Raw genomic sequence first — 25,634 nt, 5'->3', positions numbered from 1 at the left:
GACATTGTTAATAATTGTCTAATGAATGGTCCTACGACGGTTGTTAATAAATATGATAAATAAACTTCGAGATATTGCGAAATCTGCGAAGACGAACGGTTTCGGAGAATATTTGTCCATTTCCGCGATTGTTACTAACAATTATACATGTTCCCCATATTGATCGAACAATGTGCGTCTTATTTATGTATTGCAATTAATTAAGAAACTTATAGAAATTGATTTTGATCGTGACTCGATGTTAAAACGTGTTTCGTAAAGTTTTCAAGCATGGAAAGTAACAATTGTTCATTAAATGCATTAAGTTAACATTTGTTTAATTCTTATAATTTACACAATACGCGTAGAAGTGGTATTTTTTACACAAAAGTGCCAAAATTCAATTAATCGCTTTTTTAGATAGAAAAATCATCGCGATGAAGACTTGTGAATCGATAATCGATACCTGTAGTCTTGAAAATGTCAGTTGGATCTCAGCGAAAAATTCCTTCGCGAACAAAGAATATTTCAACGAAATGATATTTTAAGCCATTATTTATACTAGGACATTGTTAATAATTGTCTAATGCATGGTTCTACGACGTTTGTTAATAAATATGATAAATAAACATCGAGATTTTGCACAATCTGCGAAGACGAACGGTTTCGGAGAATGTTTGTTCATTTCTGCGATTGTTACTAACATTTATACATGTTCCGAACATTTATCTTACAATATGCATCTTATTTATGCATTAAATATGATTGATTCGCCTATAGCAATTAATTTTGACCGAGATTCGAGGTATAAACGTGTTTCTTAATGTTTCAAAGCATGGGAAGTGACAATTGTTTATTAGATACATTAATTTAACATTTGTTTCGTTTTTATAATTTTAGGAATACGCGTGGAAGCTGTATTCTTTAAGTAAAAGCGTCGAAATTCAATTAATCGCTTTTCTAGATAGAAAAATCATCGTGATGGACGTTTGTGAATCGATAAACATTTCCAGCCTTGACAATGTCGGTTCGATCTCAATAACAACAATTCCATCGCGAACAAAGAATATTTCAACGAAATGATATTTTAAGCCATTATTTATACTAGGACATTGTTAATAATTGTCTAATGAATGGTCCTACGACGGTTGTTAATAAATATGATAAATAAACTTCGAGATATTGCGAAATCTGCGAAGACGAACGGTTTCGGAGAATATTTGTCCATTTCCGCGATTGTTACTAACAATTATACATGTTCCCCATATTGATCGAACAATGTGCATCTTATTTATGTATTGCAATTAATTAAGAAACTTATAGAAATTGATTTTGATCGTGACTCGATGTTAAAACGTGTTTCGTAAAGTTTTCAAGCATGGAAAGTAACAATTGTTCATTAAATGCATTAAGTTAACATTTGTTTAATTCTTATAATTTACACAATACGCGTAGAAGTGGTATTTTTTACACAAAAGTGCCAAAATTCAATTAATCGCTTTTTTAGATAGAAAAATCATCGCGATGAAAACTTGTGAATCGATAATCCACACGTGTAGCCTTGAAAATGTCAGTTGGATCTCAAGGAAAAATTCCTTCGCGAACAAGGAATATTTCAACGAAATGATATTTTAAGCCATTATTTATACTAGAACATTGTTAATAATTGTTTAAACTATGGTCCTACGACTGTTTTTAATAGTTATGATAAATATACGTCAAGATATTGCGAAATCTTCGAAGCCGAACGGTTTCAGTAAATTTTTGTTTATCCACGCGATTCTTATTAACATTTATGCATGTTTCGAAGATTTATGTTGCAGAATGCATCGTATTTCTACATCGTAAATAATTGATTTGCCTATAGAAATTAAATTTGAACGAAGATTAAAGTAAAACTTTATATTTATATGTTTTTCGATTTTCGATCGAAATTAATATTTGTAAAGTTATTAATGATTTATAATGCACGAACAAGATGCAAATTCTAATATTAACATTTGGAATGTGCGTAAATGTTATGAACAATCGCGTGAACAAACAAAAATTTACTGAAAGCGTTCGCCTTTACAGATTTCAAAATATCTTGATATTTATTTATCATAATTTTTAACAACCGCCGTAGGACCATAGCTTAAACAATTATTAACAATGCCCTGTTATAAATAATGACTTAAAATATCATTTCGTTGAAATATTCTTTGTTCGGGAAGGAATTTTTCTTTGAGATCCAACTGACATTCTCAAGGCTACACGTATCGATTATCTATTCGCAAGTATCCATCGTGATGATTTTTCTATCCAGAGCAGCGATTAATTTAATTTTGGCACTTTTGTGTAAAAAATCCCACTTCTACGCGTATTGTGTAAATTATAAGAATTAAACAAATGTTAAATTAATGTATCTAATGAACAATTGTTACTTTCCGTGCTTTAAAACTTTACGAAACATGTTTTAACGTCGAGTCTCATTCAAAATCAATTTCGATAAGTTTCTTAATTAATTGCAATACATAAATAAGACGCACATTGTTCGATCAATATTGGGAACATGCATAAATGTTAGTAACAATCGCTGAAATGAACAAACATTCACCGAAACCGTTCGCCTTCGAAGATTTCGCAATATCTTGATGTTTATTTATCATATTTATTAACAACCGTCGTAGGACCATTCATTAGACAATTATTAACAATGTCCTAGTATAAATAATGGCTTAAAATATCATTTCGTTGAAATATTCTTTGTTCGCGATGGAATTGTTGTTATTGAGATCGAACCGACATTGTCAAGGCTGGAAATGTTTATCGATTCACAAACGTCCATCACGATGATTTTTCTATCTAGAAAAGCGATTAATTGAATTTCGACGCTTTTACTTAAAGAATACAGCTTCCACGCGTATTCCTAAAATTATAAAAACGAAACAAATGTTAAATTAATGTATCTAATAAACAATTGTCACTTCCCATGCTTTGAAACATTAAGAAACACGTTTATACCTCGAATCTCGGTCAAAATTAATTGCTATAGGCGAATCAATCATATTTAATGCATAAATAAGATGCATATTGTAAGATAAATGTTCGGAACATGTATAAATGTTAGTAACAATCGCAGAAATGAACAAACATTCTCCGAAACCGTTCGTCTTCGCAGATTGTGCAAAATCTCGATGTTTATTTATCATATTTATTAACAAACGTCGTAGAACCATGCATTAGACAATTATTAACAATGTCCTAGTATAAATAATGGCTTAAAATATCATTTCGTTGAAATATTCTTTGTTCGCGAAGGAATTTTTCGCTGAGATCCAACTGACATTTTCAAGACTACAGGTATCGATTATCGATTCACAAGTCTTCATCGCGATGATTTTTCTATCTAAAAAAGCGATTAATTGAATTTCGGCACTTTTATGTAAAAAACGCAACTTCTACGGGTATTGTGTAAATCATAAGAATTAAACAAATGTTAACTTAATGCATTTAATGAACAATTGTTACTTTCCATGCTTGAAAACTTTACGAAACACGTTTTAACATCGAGTCTCGATCAAAATCAATTTCTATAAGTTTCTTAATTAATTGCAATACATAAATAAGATGCACATTGTTCGATCAATATGGGGAACATGTATAATTGTTAGTAACAATCGCGGAAATGGACAAATATTCACCGAAACCGTTCGTCTTCGAAGATTTCGATTAGATCGAACAAAGACAATGGAAGTAACGGTAAGTCACTGGTAAGTGACCTTGCGGTGGGTATATAAGGAGCCGCCGATTGTTTAAAATTTCATTCTTCCTGGAGCCTCGGAGGTGGATGGATCTCTTCGTTTTAGGTTTATGGAAGGGGGACCCCCCACCTTGGTAACCGGTACTGGCCGCCGGTAGACGGTGGTCAGTACTGGCGACCACTCTCTCAATCCTTTCTTTTTTTTTTAATTGTTCCTTTGTCTAATTCATTTCATTTGTTCTCTGATTTTAATTTCTATTTGTTTTTACATGTTTAGTTTTTTCCACTAACCAAATTCATTCCTATTTTCTATTATGCCTTGACTTTAGGTTTCTCTTAGGTTTCTCTTAGATACATTCTCTAAGATGTATCGGAAAACGAAGAACGAAGAACGAAGAGGACTGATGTATTGCATCCTCCGCGGGACTGTTAATTCTAAGTATAGACTAAGTTAGTTTTAAGGTCACCATGTACGAATATCTGTCATCTACCGAGCAATTATCCAATCTTTAGCTTATTTTTGCTCGCTTCCTCGTTCCTCAGCCCGGTCACCACTGCTTGTTGCATAAGCAAGTGACCGGCCGTGTAAGTGGTCCGAACGGTCGATCGCCGTCTCTTCTGGTGCGTCCGCTTTGAGAGCGAATATGCTGCGAACACAGGGGCAGGTGTTCGCACCGGTCCCTGCGGAAGCCCCTGTGCCACAAGACCCTCTCTTCGTCATCCTCCGTGAGTCAGGCCCACGCTTGCGTGGCTCCTGACGCGGAGTTGGGAGAAACGGGGCACTCCACGGAGTGGACGGGCGTCGTGCATTTCCTCTTCAATCTGGCTCACTGAGGGGAAACGGGACCGACCTAGTAGGACCAACTGCACGGTTCGTGTCGCGTCTTTCCCACTTTTGCCTAATTTTTCCATAATGTAATTGCTCGGCAGAATTAAACGAGGAGATCGAAGGAACATTGATTCCTTCTATCTCTGCAGTTAGAATAAGTTAGTTTTAAGGGTGTGATCTGCCAAGCAATTTTCCAATCTTTAGCTTAATTTTGCTCGCTTCCTCGTTCCTCGGTCCGGTCACCACTGCTTCTTGTACAAGCAAGTGGCCGGCCGTGTAAGTAGTCCGAACGGTCTATCGCCGTCTCTTCCGGTGTGTCCGCTTCCAGAGGGGGCATGTTGCGAGCACAGGAGCAGGCATTTTTGCCGGTCCCTGCGAAAGCCTCCAAAATAAGACCCTCTCGTCGTAAAGATGGAGAAACGGGGCACTCCTCTAGGGGAGTGGTAGGCGTCGTTCGTTTTCTCTGGAATCGGAACCACGGAGGGGAAACGGGATAGACCTAGTAGGACCAACTGCACGGTTCGTGTCGCGTCTTTCCCAATTTTGCCTAATTTTTCCATAATGTAATTGCTCGGCAGAACTAAACGAGGAGATCGAAGGAACATTGATTCCTTCCATCTCTTTGGTTTAGTATCTTCGTTTGTATCGCGTGTCGAGGGAGATCGATGGAACTTTGATTCCATCTATCTCTCTCCGGGTCTCCGCTCGCAGCAACCTCCACGTGGTGAGACCTGGTAATCGGTATTACTCGCGACGAACAATAATTATTCGTCGTGGGTAGTACCGAGCTAATCGGCTGCGAGTTTAGAATAGTAATTTTTACGGTACAGTACTTTCCACAAGTAGAGTACTTTAAAGAACAACATTTTTGTAATGAGTATGAAAGTGCGAATATGTTAATGGATCGAAGAAAAGCGATTGTATTTCCGATGAATTGATGTATTGAAATAAAATCAATTTCACTGACAACAGAAACTTTATTTTTGTCCATTATTTGTTTCCATTTCTTTAACCCGATCCTATCAAACTGCTAAAACTACTTAAAACTATATGTCCTCGACTATCATGTTCTCCTGATACAAAGAAAATCGGGATCCATGATTCAGAAATTCGTTCGAAAGTACAACAAAATTTCGATTCGCGGAAATTCTTGGAATTTGACGTCAATTCTAAGAATCCGCGAAATCGTGCCACTTCCTCGCATATCGTATACTGACACCAAGAGTTCCAAAATCAAACATTTTCTAAAATTTATGCCTGAATTTCAACCTTTGGTATCAGGAAAATACCAAAAATTTCGATTCTTCGAGTATTAATCAAATGTTAAATTGATATATCTCATAGACAATTATTACTTTCCATGTTTTAAAACTTTAAGAAACATCTCTTTACTTTGCAGTTCGATCAAAATCAATTGCTATAGGCGAATCAATCATTTTTAATGCATAAATACGATGCACATTGTTCGATTAATATTGGAAACCAGCGTAAATGTTAGTAACAATCGCGGAAATGAACAAACATTCACCGAAACCGTTCACCTTCGCAGATTTCGTAATTTCTTAATGTTTATTTATCATATTTATTAACAATCGTCGTAGGATCGTAGATTAAACAATTATTAACAATGTTCTAGTATAAATAATGGCTTGAAAGTCATTACTTTCTGGAAATATTTGTTAGATCGAACAAAGACAATCGAAGTAACCATGCCATAAAATAAATGAATATTTCTCTACATATCGAAAAAATAGTTTGTATTTATGCATATATATTCCGAACGCTCAGTGGCACACATATGTCACACGGCGATGAAGTGAGTTGCCATCTACTGGTGAATAGGTAAACTACACTTAAGGTGTGAAAACACCTGGCGGAGAAACGCTCAAGTTTGTTGAGGAATTGTTCTTATTTCCACCAATAGAGAGCGCCACGAGCATAATTTACCGACGTTACAGATAAGTAATTCCATTTGTATGGTATTCCCTACCGTGCAATAAAATAAATAAATATCTCTGTACAAAGTTTCGTATGTATCATCTTTCGAATAAATGTAAAGTTAAAAGAAATCAGCGTAATGAAATTTCTCTGCATTCTATCCTTCCTTTATACATTTAAAAAAATCTTTGATACCTCGAAATCCAGGCTACACATATCGATTATCGTCTCACAAGTGTTTATCACGATGATTTTTCTATATAGAAAAGCGATTAATCGAAATTCAGCACGTTTCAGTAAAAAATACAACTTCTACGCGTATTGTGTAAATTATGAGAATTAAATAAATATTAAACTATTGCACTAAATAGATAATTATTACTTTTCATGCTTTGAAACTTTACTAAAGGAGTTCTTACTTTGAATCTCGATGAAAATTAATTTCTATAAGTACAATCATTTATAATGCATAAATAAGATAGAAATTGTTCGATTAATGTTGGGAACATGCATAAATGTTAGTAACAATCGCGAAAATTAACAAATATGTTCTCCAAGGGACGGCAACCCATATAATTACCACGTTAAAAATGTTTGGAATTGCGCGTTCCGAATATATTTGCATGCATACAAACAATAATTCGATATGTAGAGAAATATTTATTTATTTTATCGCACGGTAGGGAATATCATACGAATGGAATTACTTATGTTTAATGTCGGTAAATTTAAGCTCGTGGCGCTATCTATTGATAAAATTTAGAACAATTCCTCGACAAACTTGAGCGTTTCTCCGCCAGGTGTTTTCACACCTTTAGTGTAGTTTACCAATTCTCCAGTAGATGGCAACTCACATGAGTGCCGTGTGACATATGTGTGTCACTGAGCGTTCAGAACATATATGCCGGCAAACAAACTATAATTTCGATATGAAGAGAAATATTCATTTATTTTATCGTACGGTGGGGAATATCATTCGAAAGGAGATACTTGTCTGTAACGTCGGTTGAGAATGCTTGTCGAGCCATTTATTGATGAAAGTCAGAACAATTCCTCGACAAACTTGAACGTTTATCACAAAGAGTTTTCATACCTTAAGTATAGTTTATCCTGTTCTGCAATAAATGGTAACTCGTGTTATTACCACGACGCAAATGTGTGGAGGTGCACGTTTAAAATATATTTGCATGCATACAAACAATAATTTGGATATGTAGAGAACTATTTATTTATTTTACCGCACGGTAGGGAATATCATACAAATGGAATTACTTATCTTTAATGTCGGTAAATGTATGCTCGTTGCGCTATCTATTGATAAAATTCAGAACAATTCCTCGACAAACTTGAGCGTTTCTCCGCCAGGTGTTTTCACACCTTAAGTGTAGTTTACCTGTTCTCTGGTAGATGGCAACCAATTCCATTGCCGTGTGACATATGTGTGTCACTGAGCGTTCGAAATATATATGCATATATACAAACTATAATTTCGATATGTAGAGAAATATTCATTTATTTTATCGCACGGTTACTTCGATTGTCTTTGTTCGATCTAACAAATATTTCCAGAAAGTGATTACTTTCAAGCCATTATTTATACTAGAACAATGTTAATAATTGTTTAATCTAAGGTCCCACGACGCTTGTTAATAATTATGATGAATAAACGTCAAGATATTGCTAAATTTGCGAAGGCGAACGGTTTCGGTGAATGTTTGTCCAGTTCCGCGATTGTTAGTAACATTTATATGTGCTCCCAATATTAATTGAACAATGTGCATATCATTTATGCATCACAAATGATTAAGAAACTTATAGAAATTAATTTTGATCGAGCTTCCAAGTAAAGAGGTGTTTCTTAAAGTTTTAAAATATGGAAAGTAATAATTGTCTATTAGATATATCGATGTAACAGTTGATTAATACTTGAAAAATCGAAATGCATACTTCCTTGGCGACAGTGTTCTCCTCATACCAAAGGCTGAAATTCAGACATAAATTGTAGAAAATGTTCAATGTTGGGACTCTTGTTGTCAGGAGTATACGATATGCGAGGAAGTACCACGATTTCATGGATTCCTAGAAATGACGTCAAATTCTAAGAATTTCTGCAAATTGAGATTCTGCCGAATTTTCAACTGAGTTTCCGAAATTTTGCTAGATCTGTCGTCGAGTTTGGGCTTTGCTAACAGGAGAACATGATACTCGAGAAGGTATTCTTATTCTGGGTTTTTTGGAAATGTCGTATAATTCCAAGAATTTCCGCGAGTTGAGATTTTGCGGGATTTTGGAACGAATTTCTAAACTTCTGCTAAAATTTTTCGTCAATTTTTGGCTTTGGTAACGGGAGGTCATGATACTCGAGAAGGTATTCTTATTCCGGTGAGTTTTGGAAATGACGTCAAATTCCAAAAGTTTTTGCGAATTGAGATTTTGCGTGATTTTCGGATAAATTTCTGAACTTTGGCCAAAATTTTCGACGATTTTGTACTTTGGTAATTTAGCAATTTGATAGGATGCGATTAAGGAATCGGAGGCAAATAATGACTAAAAAGAAGCTTTTGTTGTTACTAAAAATGACTTTATTGAAAGATATCAATACATCGGTGATACAATCTCATTCTTTCATTTAATTAACATACTCAAGCATTCATACACACTATAACAATGTTACTTTTCAAGGTACTCAACTTCTTCTTATCTTAAATAACCATTCTAAATTCGCAGCCAATTAGCTCGATATTACTCGCAGCGAGTAATACCGATTTCCAGGTCTCACCACGTGGAGGTTGCTGCGAGCGGAGACCCGGAGAGAGATAGATGGAATCAAAATTCCATCGATCTCCCTCGACACGCGATACAAACGAAGATACTAAACCAAAGAGTTGGAAGGAATCAATGTTCCTTCGATCTCCTCGTTTAGTTCTGCCAAGCAATTACATTATGGAAAAATTAGGCAAAATTGGGAAACACGCGACACGAACCGTGGAGTTGCTCCTACTAGGTCGGTCCCGTTTCCCCTCAGTGGGCCCGATTCGAGAGGAAGTGGCCGACGACGACGAAAGACACGATTTACGAAGGATTACAGAAGGGAGGGTCCTCTCCTGCGATCGGTGACTTCCACAAAGACAGAGGCACACCTTCCCTCTGTGTTCGCAGCATTTTCCTCTGGAAGCGTGACACACCAAAGGAGACAGCAACTGACCGTTCGGACCACCTACACGGCCGGTCACTTTCTTATGCAACAAGCAGAGGTGGCCGGACTGTGAGACGAAGAAGCGAGCTAAAATAAGCTAAATTTTTGACAATTGATTGGCAGACCACAGATATTCGTATATGATTACCTTAAAACTAATTTAGTCTTGGCTTAAGACTAAAGATCCCGTGGCGACTGCAACGAGAGTGTCCTCTTTTTTCTTCTTCCTTCTTCCTTCTTTTTTCGTTTGCCAATGTCTCTAACTTAAGAAAAACAAATTGAAATGTTACAAGTGTTAAACAAACAAGGCATGGTAGAAGATTTAGCACAGTAACAATCGAGGAATGAAATTGTTAATGGTTAAATTTGGGACATGTTAGGGGCGTCCTTAACGACATCGGTCTTTTTAAATTTGCAAAACGCGCAAACGGTTTTTGGAGCGAAGTTTGTTTAATTCCAAACATTTACACAAAAAGACAAGTGCCTCAGTCTACTAGTGCGCGAGACGGCACGTGATGGCAGCATGCCTTGAGGGACCCCACGAGTTTCAACGACTTCGATTGTATAGTAATACTGGAAAATAGATGTCGTTTTCTTTAAAGGAAATCTAAGCGTTATTCGTGATATATTCTATGGTTACGCGTCCTATGTATACGAGAAACGCAATATTTATCCTTATTTTTTATGAAAAATTTATATTTTGTCAGTTGGATTCTAATATACTCTAACAGTCCCTCTCTCGCCATCTAGCGCTTTGCTAACGAACTATTTCTCGACAAACTTGGACGTTTTGCCGTAGATGGCGCCACGTATGCTGTTCGGATTATTTAAATTTTGAACGAATTAATGTACTTTTGGATTTGTGCTTCTGCACAGAGTTAAGAATCAGAAATTAATATATTAAACTTGAATCATGACTGTACAAATATAATTTTTCCCTGTTATTTATGAGAAATTGTTAAATTTGGACCCTGACATTGTAACAAGTTTTCTAAGTACAACTACTAAAGTAAAATTTATTTCTCATTATTAAAAAAGGATTGTACTTTGACATTTACATTGCAATACTCGTTCTAAGTATACCTCACGTTAAACGCTGTAAGTATACACATTGCAATGACAGATGTATGTGGAACACCTCTTAGAAAATAGAAGACGATAATAGGGGACTACAAAAATTAATTTTGATCAAAACTCGATATAAAATATGGATTTTTACATAGTGTTTAAATAAATAGAGTTTTAAAATATAGAAAGTGTTCATTGTTTATTAGATACATTGATCGAATATTTGTTTAATTCTTGTAATTTAGTCTGTATACGTGGTCGTGGCACGTGTTGCATAACAGGGCCAAAATATAATTAATCACTTTGTTGTACATAAAATTCATCGTCATGAGCATTTGCAGCACAATCTATCGTGAAATTTCACTTCTTGGAATTTATGGTATTCCAAATTTGTCTATCTCTGTACAAAGGAAACAATATCTTCACGAACAAAATGTAATGTAAAATTTGGAGCTTCCACACGTATTAAGCCCTTTATAAGAATTGAACAAATGTTAAAGTAATGTATCCAATAAACAATTATAACTTTCCATGATTTGAAACTTTAAAAACATGTCTTCACTTCGAATCTCGATCAAAATCAATTTCTATAAGTTTCTTAATCATTTGTAATGTATAAGTAGGATGTGTATTGTTAAATTGATTTTGGAAACATGCATAAATGTTAGTAACAATCGCTTAGATTATTAACAACCATTGTTGGACCATAATTTAAACAATTATTAACAATGTCTTAGTATAAATAATGGCTTAAGACCATTAAATTGAAAATTCAGTTTAAGGCAATCGAAGTTTAGTTAAGATTAATTAAGTTAATAAGATTATTAACAACCATTCATAGAAATTATAGAAATCTCATAGAAATTAATTTCGATCGAGAGTGAAAGTGAAAGATGGTTTCTAAGATGTTTCTTAAAGTTTTGAAACATGGAAAGTAATGGTTCGTGTATTAGATATTTGAAATCAAAGTTTGTTTCTATATTTTTATACAATTTCTGTTACGTAAGCACAACTTTGTACTTCGATTCAAGACTATCTATTATTATTAGCACGACTCTTGCTACGACCCCTTCTGCGAACCTTGCAACGACAACTTTTAATTCCTTCGTCTAAGAATGGAAGTTCCCGTTTTATTCTCTCCCACAGCTTTTCCTTTGAATGCCATGCGAAATGCTTTACTCCGCAATCCCTGCACAGAGAAAGACACTCGATAGATTCATTCGTTCGTTAGTAATATAGTAATTTTTCGACTTGAGCCAGTTCTGTTCCTGGGGTCAATGTAAATTTTCAAATTTTCATTTTTTCGTACAGATGTTTCAATTCGAATCATTCATCTGATTCAATGCTCGTTGAACATGAAACTGTAACTTTTATTCTTACGATTAATTTAATAGTTTCATTCTTTGGTAGAATGCGAATACTTAATAAAAGCAACATGCAATAGCAGTGAAACAAGGAACTTTTCGAAAGTCAACAGTTCGAAATGAAAAAATTTGTTCAATGAAACTAATTCAATGCAATTTTCTGAGGAACTTTTACACAAGAATCTATATTGTCTCGGTGTAATTTTACTTCGACCGGATCGAACAACGGATCCTTTATATTCTTATAATTCTTCCTTCATTTTTTATGTTTTTAAACGTATAAATAGTACCTAATAATCGTGTAGTCAACTGCGTCCGTAACATGAAGAGTGACAAGGAAAAACGTAAGTGCCACGGTATAAGTCACAGTCGCCATCAATGACTTATTTTTGAGGAACATCATTGCCGTGTCGTTAAATCCAAGTTCACGAAGGACCTAATTTGTTGAAAGTAAAGAAAGTTAAATTTCAAACGAAATCGAATCCTTTCCACTTTTCAAAATTCACGGTAAGTTAATCATTTCTTTGATCATTCGAAGGACTTGCAAAGAGTCCCTATTCCTTGCCCGCGAAATTGAAACAAGTATTAATTCGTTACTTTACATGGGAAACATTTATCGGCAGTGTGGTCAGAAGAAGCACATCGATTGGTGTCCAAATGCAAGCGATCGCGAATTCCAAAAGGAACGCTGCGGCTAAAAACTGCGTGCATAAGAAGAATGGAATGAAGTATGAAACTTTCTTTCGAAGGTGGGCAATCGACAACAGTTGATCGATAATATCGAGAAATTGCCAATGTATAATAACCGAATTGAATAATACGTTATGTGTATTAAAAAGTTCTATTGGATTTGTCCACCATTTTCTAATCGTTTAACGTATTAAATTTGTTTCATGGCGTATCGCACGAATATCTCATGGACAGTTGCATAATTATAATTATGTAACCAGCGAGTTATAAATATAAATAGTGTTTACGCAAATACATTATATTGCAATCTGGGTTGCAAAAGGAATGGAACTTTCTAATAAACCCGTTGTATTGTAAACAATAGCAAATAGAAAACGAGAAGTAGCAATAATATCTAACAGTGACTGTAACTAACCTCGTAAATTATTAGAAAAACCATTTTTGGTTCACGAAAAGATCGCGGGAAAAGGTTGGAATTAACGATAACGATGTAAATACCGATGCTGAAGAAAAACGAACTAAACGATGGTCCCAAAAGCAGAGATTCGCAGTCTTCGTCTTCCACGGCGTTATCGAAACACGTTCGAAAAATTGGTAGACCAGAAACGTTTAGCAAGAGTGCCCAAATTGTATACAACAGCTTTGCCATTTCGAAAAACGATACACTCTTATCACCTTGATTTTAACAATGACATTGCGAATAAATCGGTAAAAAGTATACATAAATTGACATCTTGCAAATTCGTGTGCGATATATATCGAATTGTATCACGACATTTCGATTGTTACTATGTTCTTCGAACGAATCACGTTCTACGTATATTTGTGTTTTAATTAAACAAAACAAGTTGATCGTTAAACATTTATTTCGCTAAACGAGAGAATTACACGTATCTACTATAAAATTTGAACAACACTAATTGTAAAAGATGCTTTAAACCGTTGTTTGTAAAATTTTAATAAAATAACAAAATTCGAATAATATTTGAATTATTATAATTCTTTGCAATTACATAAATAGAAATTACCTTTATATACAAATATTTTAAATATATCGGCGTTAGACCTTTTCTATTTATTTATTTATTTATTTATTCATTCCTTCTGCGTAAAGAAATATTTTGAAGCTACGCGTTATGTAATTTAATATTAAATCTATGAAAGGTGTATCGTAAAGAAAGTAGCAAGTAAAAGACATTTTATTACAAATATTACACTTGTACAGTAATAAACGTAAAAATATGTATATATATATGTATACATATATACATATGTATAAATATATATTATAAAATACGATTTATAAAATATCAAGTTGTACTAAATCACGTTTCTGATAGTGTGGTTACATTTGCCGGACCTTTGCTGCGCATGAATTTGTATACGAACCAATCTGTCACTTCAGGATCTGCGAAACTGATCTTCTTTCTTTTGCATTTGTTGGGCATCCAAGATCTATTGCTTCTCTCCCTAAATTCCCGAAATATATATACTGTAAATGTTGATAAAAGTAATATCTATGTAACCGTTGCAGTGACATAAAAACAAGACATAAAAGACCCTCCACGAAAATTAGTTCAGCCAATTGTGATTATCTATCTTACTTCTATTATTTTACGAAATTGTAATTTTATCGATGTAATCGTCACGTATTAATTTACAAATGTTCCAAGACAAGTGCTTGTCGTTAGAAAGGAAAGTGAAATATCGGAATATCACGATGTACAATAATAATAGTTACGATAAAGGATCGATCAGCAGCCAATTGTGGCGTTGCGCCGCAACGGTAACATGCCAATGAAAGTTAGATCACCGTGAAAATTGAATCGTTCAAATGAAAGAAGGACACTTAACTTTAAATAAAAAAAAAAAGACTGATGTCAAATAACGATTGCTGTTCCGTATTTCTCGACAATCTTACGGCATAGAATTTTATTCGATACTTAATTGAAAGTACAGTTGGGAGCTGAAAAGTTTTGTCCTGCAAGGAACACTGATCCTTACCTCTCCTTCATAATGTAGCCAACGAAACCTACGAAGAGTATCATTTGTTGACCGGCGTTGAATTTAGGCTTCTGCGTAACACACAGCTACCAAACCAAGCGTAACGAAGTACGGTTCACGATCGATACCATTATCATTATATCGTTGCCACACCTCGGGACCATTCTTTTCAGCTCCCAAATGTACAACTGAATTCCAAAGAATCACGCTAAATTCTCTACTAATGTAATTAAAATGCTGTCAAGTTCAATGCTGGAGATGTCTTACAAAACTAAACATCACTGGTTCACTACTTGGTCCAAATGTCCAGAATCGCGTCCAAAGACTCGGTGGCGTCCAGCATCCACACGAAGGACAATATGGACATGCAAAAGGCCATGTGCGTTGCAGCGCTGTCCTTTGCCATATAGTAAGCAAAATCGTTCAAAAACGAATACCGACTCAAGCCCAACGTTGTGTTCAGCCAAAGTAACTGAAAGATTCGTTTACGTGACGCAAGTACGTGTAAGAAAGTTTTTTTTCAATCGTTTAACATTTCTGCCTCATCGAAAGATTTACAATTTGATTCCCATTTCAAAATGCAAATTTGAAATGTTTGGCATAGCGACACGGTCGAAACTTGAATACGAATAAATTAAATAGCTTTCTCAAAGAGACTCACCCATTTACTAGATTCCTGTGTTAAACAATATATGACGTGCATAAATGGCACCCAAATGGCACGCGTCGCTAAATTTGTAGTCAAGGCAGACACCAGCATCTATGCAAGCATGGAGTAAACAAATATAAATATTACAAAGCTATTACATCGGGATTGTACAATATCACTGTTAATGTTAACGAGTAAAAACTATATCTACGTACTGGCTGGACCTATTGTTGGCACAAGGTTTGTAACATTTGTAGCGCAATGTTACACTCGATGAAATTGTGTCTCACAAGGAACGATTCCAAAGTGTTAACCGTCGATTTAAATCAAACTTAACAGATTTGTATCGTAGCTAAGCATATTCGACGCTTATGTCTTTTTTATCGACCGAAATACACGTCGAAGGGGTGAAAGTATCCTTCCAAGTTGAGAATGAAAAACTGCTAACTTTAGATACAAGGTTCAAATTGCAAAATTGTGTGTAAATTCAAAGTACTAATTTAATAATGTAACAACGTAAGAAATTTTGTAATTTCATTTAAAGGACCGAATAGGTTTTTCACTCTGAAATTTGAGAACCGTTTGCACACACCCGATACAGTCTTTCACATACGAAAAGTGAACGTGTCGAATATTTTTAGCTGTTCCACGTATCTGCCAAGTTTCGTTAAAATCGGTGATCGACACTTTGGGAATTTTCTTTCGATCGTTCGCTACTCTAGTTTCGAGGAATACTCTACTGAAAAGGCCTTTGGTTCGTTTCGACGCGTTCAACGTGAAAATTCTTTCCGATAAAGAATTTTATACGAAATGCCAAGTGTCGTGCTTACCTCGTAAATATAGAGAAGTTGGATCGGTGGCTCCTTGAGCGTTCTAGGCCAAAGTTTGTACTCCGCGAGAAGACATAACACGGAGAACGTAAAAAGCACAGACGCGTAAGAGGGATCGAAGGGCGGACTGTTTTCGTCATCGAAGCACAAGCCAATTATGCAAATTTGTCGAAGATGAGTGTACATGCCTGTCGCCACCACCGCCACCCAATGAGGATTTATGGATCCTAGGTATTCTTTGACCGTTTCCATGTCCTGTTAACGAGTGCATTCCTTCAATCAGTTTAAAAAATCATGTATTTTACATAAAGAAAGCATTACGTACACACTTTGGTAAATCCAAATAAAAGTATTTATATAAAGTTACACTTTAAGAATCGATCAAAATTATTCAATTTTATGCAATGTGTTATATATGTATGGGTTACGCGTTATTAACATTCATTTAAATACTATTGAATTAATAAAAGTAGATTACGAAGGTTCTAAAAATAAAAGTATACATAATACATTCGCAATAAAACATATGTAATTTTATTAGTTAATTATATTTGGATTGAATTCTGCTGCTACTTGAATTTCTGATTAAGAACTTCATACGTTGTGATGTGTGTTCGTTCAAACTGTTAACGTGACTCTAAACATTGAATAAAGACACACGTGATTTTAAATTTCTCTTAAAGATTACTTACACGATGTTTCTGCAGATAAACATAATATTCTGCAGAGGAAATTGTTCTTAATAATTTTATTGCATACCTTAGGAACACTGTGAACAAGATTGTAAATTATTTAATTGATTTTTATATTACCAAAGGATAACAAATTTTTTTACTAACTGTATACCAAAAGAATAATAATAGTAACATACCGTTACTGTTGATAATGTTACTAGAACAATATCAACTAATACTATATCATTATTATAAATCAGAATAAATATCACTCTTTTCAATTTCTCCTTATTGCAGGAAATATCGATAGAAGCAGATTAAGTTCATCGAGTGGCATTACAACCTCAAGATTCAAGATAAAAGAATAATTGTACTTAGGTTGAATTCTCTTCGTTGCGGAAGCAGTCTTGATATTCTCAATGAATGAATATAAAAAGAAGTAAGTCTTTAAAACTGAAGAGAAAAGTTCACAAGTCTAGAAACGAGAATTCCAAAGGTACCGTTCATCGAATATGGGGACAGCGTACCATTAAAAATTCCTTCGTAAAAAGCAATCCATAAAGTGCATTTGTAGCAGGAAACTAACATCGGGAATATTTAATCCGAATGTGCTCCTGGTTTTGAACGAAGTGGCCCTTCGAAAAACAAACTCATTTACGAGTAATATGCAGTCTTCGATTAGATTCCCTTCTTCAACTTGGAACGGGAATTAGATGACTAAATAGCAGCTACAGTCGCCTTCGTGAGCTTGAACTGTTAATTTAACATTCCTGTATATTTCTTCCCTCATCGACGATCTAGGTTATCACTGTGACATTTGTTATTCGGAGGCAACGATAAGCAACGCCTTCTTGAACAAGTTCACACGACAGTAAGTAGACGTTGATGACAGTTTCAGGTCAGTTTTTAATTGTTATTGACTTTTCGAGAAGAACATCTATTAGACTCGATAAATAAATTTTCTTCGTTGAACTGGACATTTTCGTGACACGAATTTAATCAGACTATAGGAAGAGGACACCCGTTCGTCAATTTATAAATACCAATACAATGTTAAAGTTTCAGCACACCATTCTAGAAAATTCCAACATTATTTTCACAATGTGAAAATTTATTTTTGTTTTTCAATTTTCTTCATTGTTACAGATTCTTGATCACGGAAAAAAGAAGTACTCTCAAATTGACCTCTTTGATTGATTACAAAATAAAATTCACAAAAGTTTAGAAGCGTTTTAAGCCAGTGGAAGAGTTATTATTAATTTTGCTAGAAAACTCCTAGCAATTCAAGTCCAAGGAAGCATTCGGTGTAAAAGTAAGAGAATTTATAGATTTTACATTCAATAGAGAAATGCGATTATACAATTAGCGAGAGGATCGTTAACAACATCTAGTAAGTGGTAGCACAGCACATTATTGAAAATCGTTCGGTTCGTCGATTCTCATTTAATTTTCCTTGGCCAGTACAGAAGTGTGCACTTCAGAGAATAGTTTACATTTGAGGTTAATGGAGTTTTCTTGTGCGCGAATTTTACTTCGACCTATGGTCAGTCCCATATTGGGGTTTTACATTTTTCTTTTTAATCCTGAATGATTCTCATGATATTGATCATGTAATTTTCACAGGATGAAAATACAAGACAAGAAAAGGAAAATTTTTCTACAACACATGTAAAAATATAATACAATAATAATTAATTTTCACTACGTGCATCTTTCAAGTGTTATGACTTGAAACAGTTTTATTTTATTAAAAAATATGAAACACTATGTGCGTACGAAGGATGATTATTCGAATTATTCAAATCTACCATTTTATTTTATTTTTTGATCAAAGTAATTTTTGTTGTGGGTAATAATTGTAGCATTGAAACTTTTCAATTAAAATGTTACTCGTGCGATGTTCTTACCGCGAAAGTTTTAAAACATTTTGCCAATATTGAAAGAGACACAAATAAAAAGTCATTCGTGAGTATTGCTCTCAGTTATGGTAGTGCTTAAAGTAGCTTCATTTTCTGAAACGAAGCCATTTTACTTCAATATCACGAAGTCATACATAATGCATTACATTTGCCGATAGCTTTTTCTCTTGCCAGCGAAGAAACGAATGGTTGCGAATAATATACTGCTTTCTTCGCGTCAAGTTTCCCCCGATTTCAACCGCAAATCGTATTAACATGATTTTATCAGGAAAAGATACTATTAACTGCGTTACTCGCAGCGTATTTAACGGTGGAGCACCGAAAGGTATCAATTTTTTCATTCAACTCACAAGGGATGATCCCCAACTGGAAAATTCAACAAATTCTGAAACTTTGGAGATAGGTAGGGCATACATAGATATGTATTGCACAATTTTTTTCGCTGTTCAAATTCACTTTAAGGCGTACAAATTGATCTTCAATAGCGTGTGTTAATAGCTCAGGGATGATCAAAGCGTCTAGAAGGACGCAGAATTCAATGATTCAAAGCCCCCAGATTCTTATAGGATAAAATAGCCGAACAACTTTAGTCAAAGGAAACGTCGGGCCATGGGACACCAGGAAATTGTCCTTCCAAGCTCGAATCCTTCCCTCTGTTAATGACATTTTCTCTATATAGGAAGATCTGTGTAAGGAAGTTAACAGAAGTTAACAGAAAGCGTACGGTCGAAAGGAAGATTGTTACTATTTCTACGGAAAGGTACAATAAATATGTTTATTTAGGTAAAAGATAGTAAGTGCACATTAGCGATTAACTTAACTATTAATCACTAAGAGTACAATATTATTTGTTTCTTTATTTACACGGTAAATTGTGTTAAAAGTTTACGATATCATCTGTATACCTTTCATGAAATTTTTTATATCAGTAGTATATCACAATATTTAATTAAGTGAAATAAGGATGTACTTGACATAAATTATGAAGCTTCGAGTCGAATTCTAACAAAAAATTTACTTTACAAAAATTGAAATTTATTTATTACAAACATAGGGGTATCAATTATTAAATATAGTATTAATAGTCTCGAGTATATTTTCCTTATTCGTATTCATTCTTCGATTTATTTCCATTTTGGTATATTAATATTATTTTTAAATTGAAAACAGTACGCACTTCTAAGAAGAATCTGGATTTTATTCATTATTAAATGTACTATTAATAGTCTCGAGTACATTTTCCTTATTCGTATTCATTCTTCGATTTATTCCCATTTTGGTATATTAATATTATTTTTAAATTGAAAACAATACACACTTCTAAGAAGAATCTGGATTTTATTAAAAGTTCTCGTTTTACGATCGGTAAATCATTTTCGAAACTATCGTCGACTATCGAACTAACGACCTAGCGTCCGGTTAAACAAAATTCATAGAAGAAAAACGCTTTCGGAGAAACGAGAAATAAAATGGCTTGATATAACGGAGGACATGTCCTAAGAGGCAGCAGAAGATTATCCAAGACGATGGTAGTCATGACGACGGCACAGTGTATCGAGGAAAAGTACATTCGTTCCTTGGCTTTTCGACGTCTGAATTGGGGGAATGGTGAGGGGAGGGTAGGGGCGGCGGGGCAAATAGAAGAGGGAAACGAAGGTGCAGAAAAGAGCTCGACCGAGAAAAAGTTGGCAAGGAATAAAAAAGGAAAAATCCCAAGTTGTCTTCCCTCGACAAGAACCTGGCCACTTTACACCTTTTTCTCTTTCAACCATCTAAGAGACCTCGTTCTTTAGAGAGCATCCATTTCTTCTACGCATTTATTTTACCACTTGTCGGATCAAGACTCGAGCTCCTTTTATTTTTCAAAAAAAAAAAAAAAAAAAAAACCATACAATTGACGAAATCAATTTCAATTTCCATCGTACGGTGATCATTAGAATTCTACAAGAATGTCCCGCAGCGGTATAAAGTCCTACGTAAATAAATCGCGAACAAAAAATTGTGCTTCGTTTTTGAAAAAATTGATTTGAAAAATAATTGCGTGTTTACATCTTCTTTACACGCAAAGCGAGAGATTGGAAAAAAATACAATGTACCACTTCTGATTGTTAAGTATCACTTTCACGTATTCAGTACGATTGCGTGAAAGATCTATAGCGAGATCTATTCAATCAAATTTGAGTAAAACGTGCGTGCGTTTCACATGATTTTCAATACGATTGTCTCGATAAAAACGTGCAGTATATTAGGCAAGTGCAGAAAAATATCGTTTCTTAAAGTTTATTTTTATCACGTGCCTGCTTACTTAATCTATCATACCGAATTGCTCAAGAAAAACACTGATTAATATAAATAGTTTAGTTATCTACGAAACGTATAGATTGTCGACTAGCATAAAACTGTATCAATGAAACGATGCATTATTGATAAGCTGTTACCTCGACGAAACGTATTAGTAATGCACTTGGGCAAACCTTAACGCAAGGTCTCCACGTGAAAGTAGATCTATATCGCTGCCGTTCGACTAGGTGCGCTTCTAACGCTCTGTAGAAACATTTAAAACAAGCGTTTTAATTAGCAGATTACAAACATGCAAGAAAATCATATTACAAGGGTATTGCGTCGTATAATTCCTGGTTTACCACACATTCTTGATTTACTTTAAAACCTAGCATTAGAAACACTAATAGGACACGCTACTTTCATGTGGAATAGAACTTCACTTTATTGTTAATAATAAATTAAACTTGCAATTAGTCATGTCAAAGTTTCATGATTACACTAACTAAATTATTACAATAATATAATTATTAATCGAGGTAATAGACTGCAGCGTTTATTGTTAGTGTGGGCAATAACTTTCTAAATCGATCACAAAAGACTAGGAACATTTTCAATTACGTTAGATATATGAAATAATTATTGCTATGCATACGTATATAATTGCGAGCGATCTAATATAATAGCTCATTATATTGAAATATAATTTTATCATATTTTGGTTCAACCGTTATTCGGTTTCCAATATTTAAATACTTTCCATATTTTTATACATACATATACGGTGCAATAATAAGAATACGTACGTCGCTATATTTGCGTACATATACAATCGTTACCATGAATTTGTAGATTAGTTCAATTTATAAGAAACAATACACTTCGCTCTAAACTTAGTCGTCTTAAACCAATTCTTACGGTAATTCCTCAGCACCTCCATGCGTGCGTGTTTGAACGACACCGGGATATCCCGTGAATCGACTCTATAGAGTGACTCAAAAGTAGTGTAAAAAATTGATCGGTACCCTGCGCGTGAAAATTGCGAAAAAGGATCGTAATGAACACAGAGGTTTACAAAATATTTATCTCGTAGACACACGCACTTCAAGTTATAACACAAATTGCGTTGTAACGAAAAATTGTGTCAACGATCCTGTTTTTATTTCTTCTTCTTCTTATACTATTTCTTGTTACAAATTAGACTGAAATACCTGAATTCATCTGGCAATCAATAATACGGTGATAAACATATACCTTTTTAAACGTTTATCAGTTTGATATTTCCTAGAAATGAATGATTTTCCAGACCCATGTCTACGACTTATCAGTGTTGCTGTCTAGAATCCGTTTACAGACTCGTCGACATCACTTCGGAGTCACCTTGTATGCACTGACGGTGCGGAACGTCGCATACACGTCACAATCGCAGCAGAATCCCGCACCTTTATCTCGGCCTTTCCGTTTCTCCCTGAATGAGTCAGTGTCGCTTCGCGCGAGATTCCTGGCTGTTTTTTCCGCGTTTCCAGGGAAGGGTAACGCAGTAAACAGATGTGAACGAGACCTGATTTCGCTCGCCGGTATTTACGCAGATTCTTGAATTAACCAACTCGGAACGACGGCTCTATTTCATTAACCGACGTCACAGATCACCGGTAATTATTTCAATTCGTGCGAATAGTTCGTGGACAGGAATCGAGTCGAATACTCGGAAGCTACAGGTTTCCTCCTCTTCGGACAACTTGTTGAACGTCGATGTTTCCAGCACAATGTCGGTCACAGACGTATTCGGAAGTCTCGTTTTATCTTGCTACGAAAGTGGACATTTTAATTGCAGAATAGCTCGTTTTTTTCTTCTAAAGTATCGCGAAATATTTACTTCGAAATTGTTCTGTATAATTCAGATTACGCAAAAGTATTAAATTTATGGAAAGAAAAGAAGACGTGATCTAAAGAAACAAGAATGACTGAAAATGATATAATTAGAAGAAATGTTTCCACGATGCAGCAGTTTTAATATTAACTTTGTATTAATTAATATTCTTTTATTTCTATAAAGAAATTTAATTATAGACATATTCGTTCGTAATTGTAACATCTAAAATGTAATTTAAAAACTGGACATACAAATCTGTGTTGGTCTCCTTGAAGATGTTAATGTTGAATCTTGTTACAATGGACAGATAATTGTGGGCTGTAATTGTGCATAGGATATCCGGTTCGTATGAAATCGATCGCAGGAGTTTACGCTCGACTCTGCGCGTTAATATACTATACTTGTTAACGGATATTCTAAACGCGATTGGATTATTCAGTCGAGTAGAAAGAAATCAGAGATTTGCGATTCTTGAAGCTACATTGAACCCTTCGAAGGAATCCTGATATTTCAGTTATATTGTCGACGGTACGATGATAGTAGTATTCGAATTTGTGTCATAAGTGATAAATACATTTAAATGGTCGGATCGTGTACGTACAATATCGTCTGCTAAATATGGACCGTTAATGTAGTCAAAATTGGAGGAAAGAAAAATTTGAAAATATTATTAAATTAATAGTCTTTCCTTGATTGTTCGTTCTTGTATTAAAACTGAAAGAAAACTATAACATTATAACAGTTCACCAATACCGAACGAATGATTTCTTATTACAATAGAGTTACGTAAAATTAATTTGACTAACTTTATACGACAACTTTATCCAATGCTTAACATCGTCTACCTTAATACGAGTATATTGAAACTGCCACTACCACTTCAGAAAACTTCAGAGATTGGATCTTGAAGGTATTTAAATTGATATACTTGTCTTTCCAATCGTCCAAATGTGCACTTGTCGACACCGCAATCTTTCGCTTATGAATTCGAGTATATACCATACGTGTATATACCAATAGTGAAAAGAGATGAAAATAAAAATCCCACCTTTCGAAACCTTCGAGTTCTGACTGATTTCGAGCGACCTTCGTTGTTCGTCCACAAATCGAGATGCAATTGTGTCCCAGCTATTGCGTTCGTTCCAGTGAAAGTCGAAACTGGTTACGCGAACGCATAAATTTCTCGAGCGGGGATCAAACAATGTAGAATCTTTGTCACAGGCGCATTTTTTAAGGCACGATGGACCAGCAACGGGTACATCGCCGTCTTTTCAAAGGCGTTAATTCGATTACCCCACCGTTTGAATGGCACCTTGATTTCGAACTTGAAATCGAGTTACAATTCACGTTGCTCATGTCTGCTTTGATTCTCGAAACGATATTACGCTGTTAGACCTCATTAAATAACGTTCGGGCTCAGCGTATTCCACTTCATTTGCTTCGAATTGACACCCCATGAATGACACCGGTAATGACACTTAAATACGCTACAAAGTGTCTGAGTTTCTAACGACTATAAAATTTACTACCGATGTTTCCGTATAAGTTTCGCGTAATATAGGTTGTGTAACCCAGGATACTTGAATTTTAAAGGTGCTGGTGGAAAATATAAAACTTACTACCGTACAAACATTGACAAACTCTTTTAGCAATTGTTCAACATTCCCAACGATTTTCACCAGGAAAACCCATGCACCATTACCATATACGCGTCCTATTGCAATCTACTTTGCTCGTAAACTTAACGAAATAGAAATCAAACGATTAATGAAGACTGAATTTCTAAAGATTTCTAAAATCGCATTTCAAGTAACAGATGATTCACGATACTATAATGCGCTTTACTCGATTCTTCGATGCTTCAAAGAAACTCACCGTCAAAATCCATGGATAATTGTCCACAGGATCTAACTTCGCTTAGAGGCTTCGTATAGTGGCGACTATACTATTAACAACGATCGCATAGTAGCTAATAAAATTACGAAGCACAAGACACTTAATGGTCTAAGCCACGAGATCAACTTTATAATAAACGTGATTCAGTTTTTCAGCGTATTGAAAAAGTTCACCACAAAAATCCTTGAAACTTGTGTTTACCACTTAACGTAATCTATTTCGTTTAGATATCGAGTAGCAATCAAACGAGAAACGATGTTTGAATTTCTAAAAATCGTTTTCCAATTCGAAGTGACAGAATTGTACAGAATGCTCTCCAACGAACTCAAAGAGAAACAATCATGATTGAAATCCTCCAATAAATTGCCACTTATGCTCACAAACACTGGATACATCGTAGAATATAGATCGTAGAAAATGGAATTTATATGCGAGAAGTGTGCCCAATGAATATATGTTAACGGAGTTTCGTTCTCGAGAAACGTTCTATCGTGATTAACGTAACAGAATTCACTGAAACTTCAAAGAAATTCGCAATCGAGTGCCACGTGCGATCAATCGGCAACAGAAGACACTTAACCGAACAGCGATCGACTAACAAAGTCGTTAATCGTAGCCTCGCGTCCAGCTTGTCGTTCCCTCCCGAACCCTTCACAAATTTCTATAAAAGGCGGTTTATCGATTTCCGCGACTTCGCGTCGAG

At 34.9% G+C, this 25,634-nt stretch overlaps 2 protein-coding genes across 2 annotated transcripts; both read right to left on the bottom strand.

Annotated features, from left to right (window-relative positions):
• Positions 1-11,784: 11,784 nt before the first annotated feature.
• Positions 11,785-13,455, bottom strand: LOC143154790 (uncharacterized). The gene is made up of 4 exons (XM_076326754.1): positions 13,222-13,455; positions 12,719-12,817; positions 12,407-12,552; positions 11,785-11,941 (listed from the first exon to the last, which is right to left on the bottom strand). Exons 1-4 carry the CDS (start codon positions 13,453-13,455, stop codon positions 11,785-11,787), a joined length of 636 nt encoding a protein of 211 aa, XP_076182869.1.
• Positions 13,456-14,042: 587 nt separating this feature from the next.
• LOC143155287 (uncharacterized) lies at positions 14,043-25,568 on the bottom strand. The gene is made up of 5 exons (XM_076327854.1): positions 24,911-25,568; positions 16,290-16,544; positions 15,472-15,570; positions 15,104-15,282; positions 14,043-14,276 (listed from the first exon to the last, which is right to left on the bottom strand). The coding sequence occupies exons 2-5, from the start codon at positions 16,539-16,541 to the stop codon at positions 14,132-14,134; spliced, it is 675 nt and encodes a 224-aa protein (XP_076183969.1). The 5' UTR covers positions 16,542-16,544; positions 24,911-25,568; the 3' UTR covers positions 14,043-14,131.
• Between the last annotated feature and the right edge of the window lie 66 nt (positions 25,569-25,634).

The sequence above is a fragment of the Ptiloglossa arizonensis genome, chromosome 2 (assembly GCF_051014685.1).
Source record: "Ptiloglossa arizonensis isolate GNS036 chromosome 2, iyPtiAriz1_principal, whole genome shotgun sequence".
NCBI classification, from domain to species: domain Eukaryota; kingdom Metazoa; phylum Arthropoda; class Insecta; order Hymenoptera; family Colletidae; genus Ptiloglossa; species Ptiloglossa arizonensis.
Note: the sequence above shows the minus strand (reverse complement) of the source record. Positions and strands in the feature narration are given on the sequence as shown.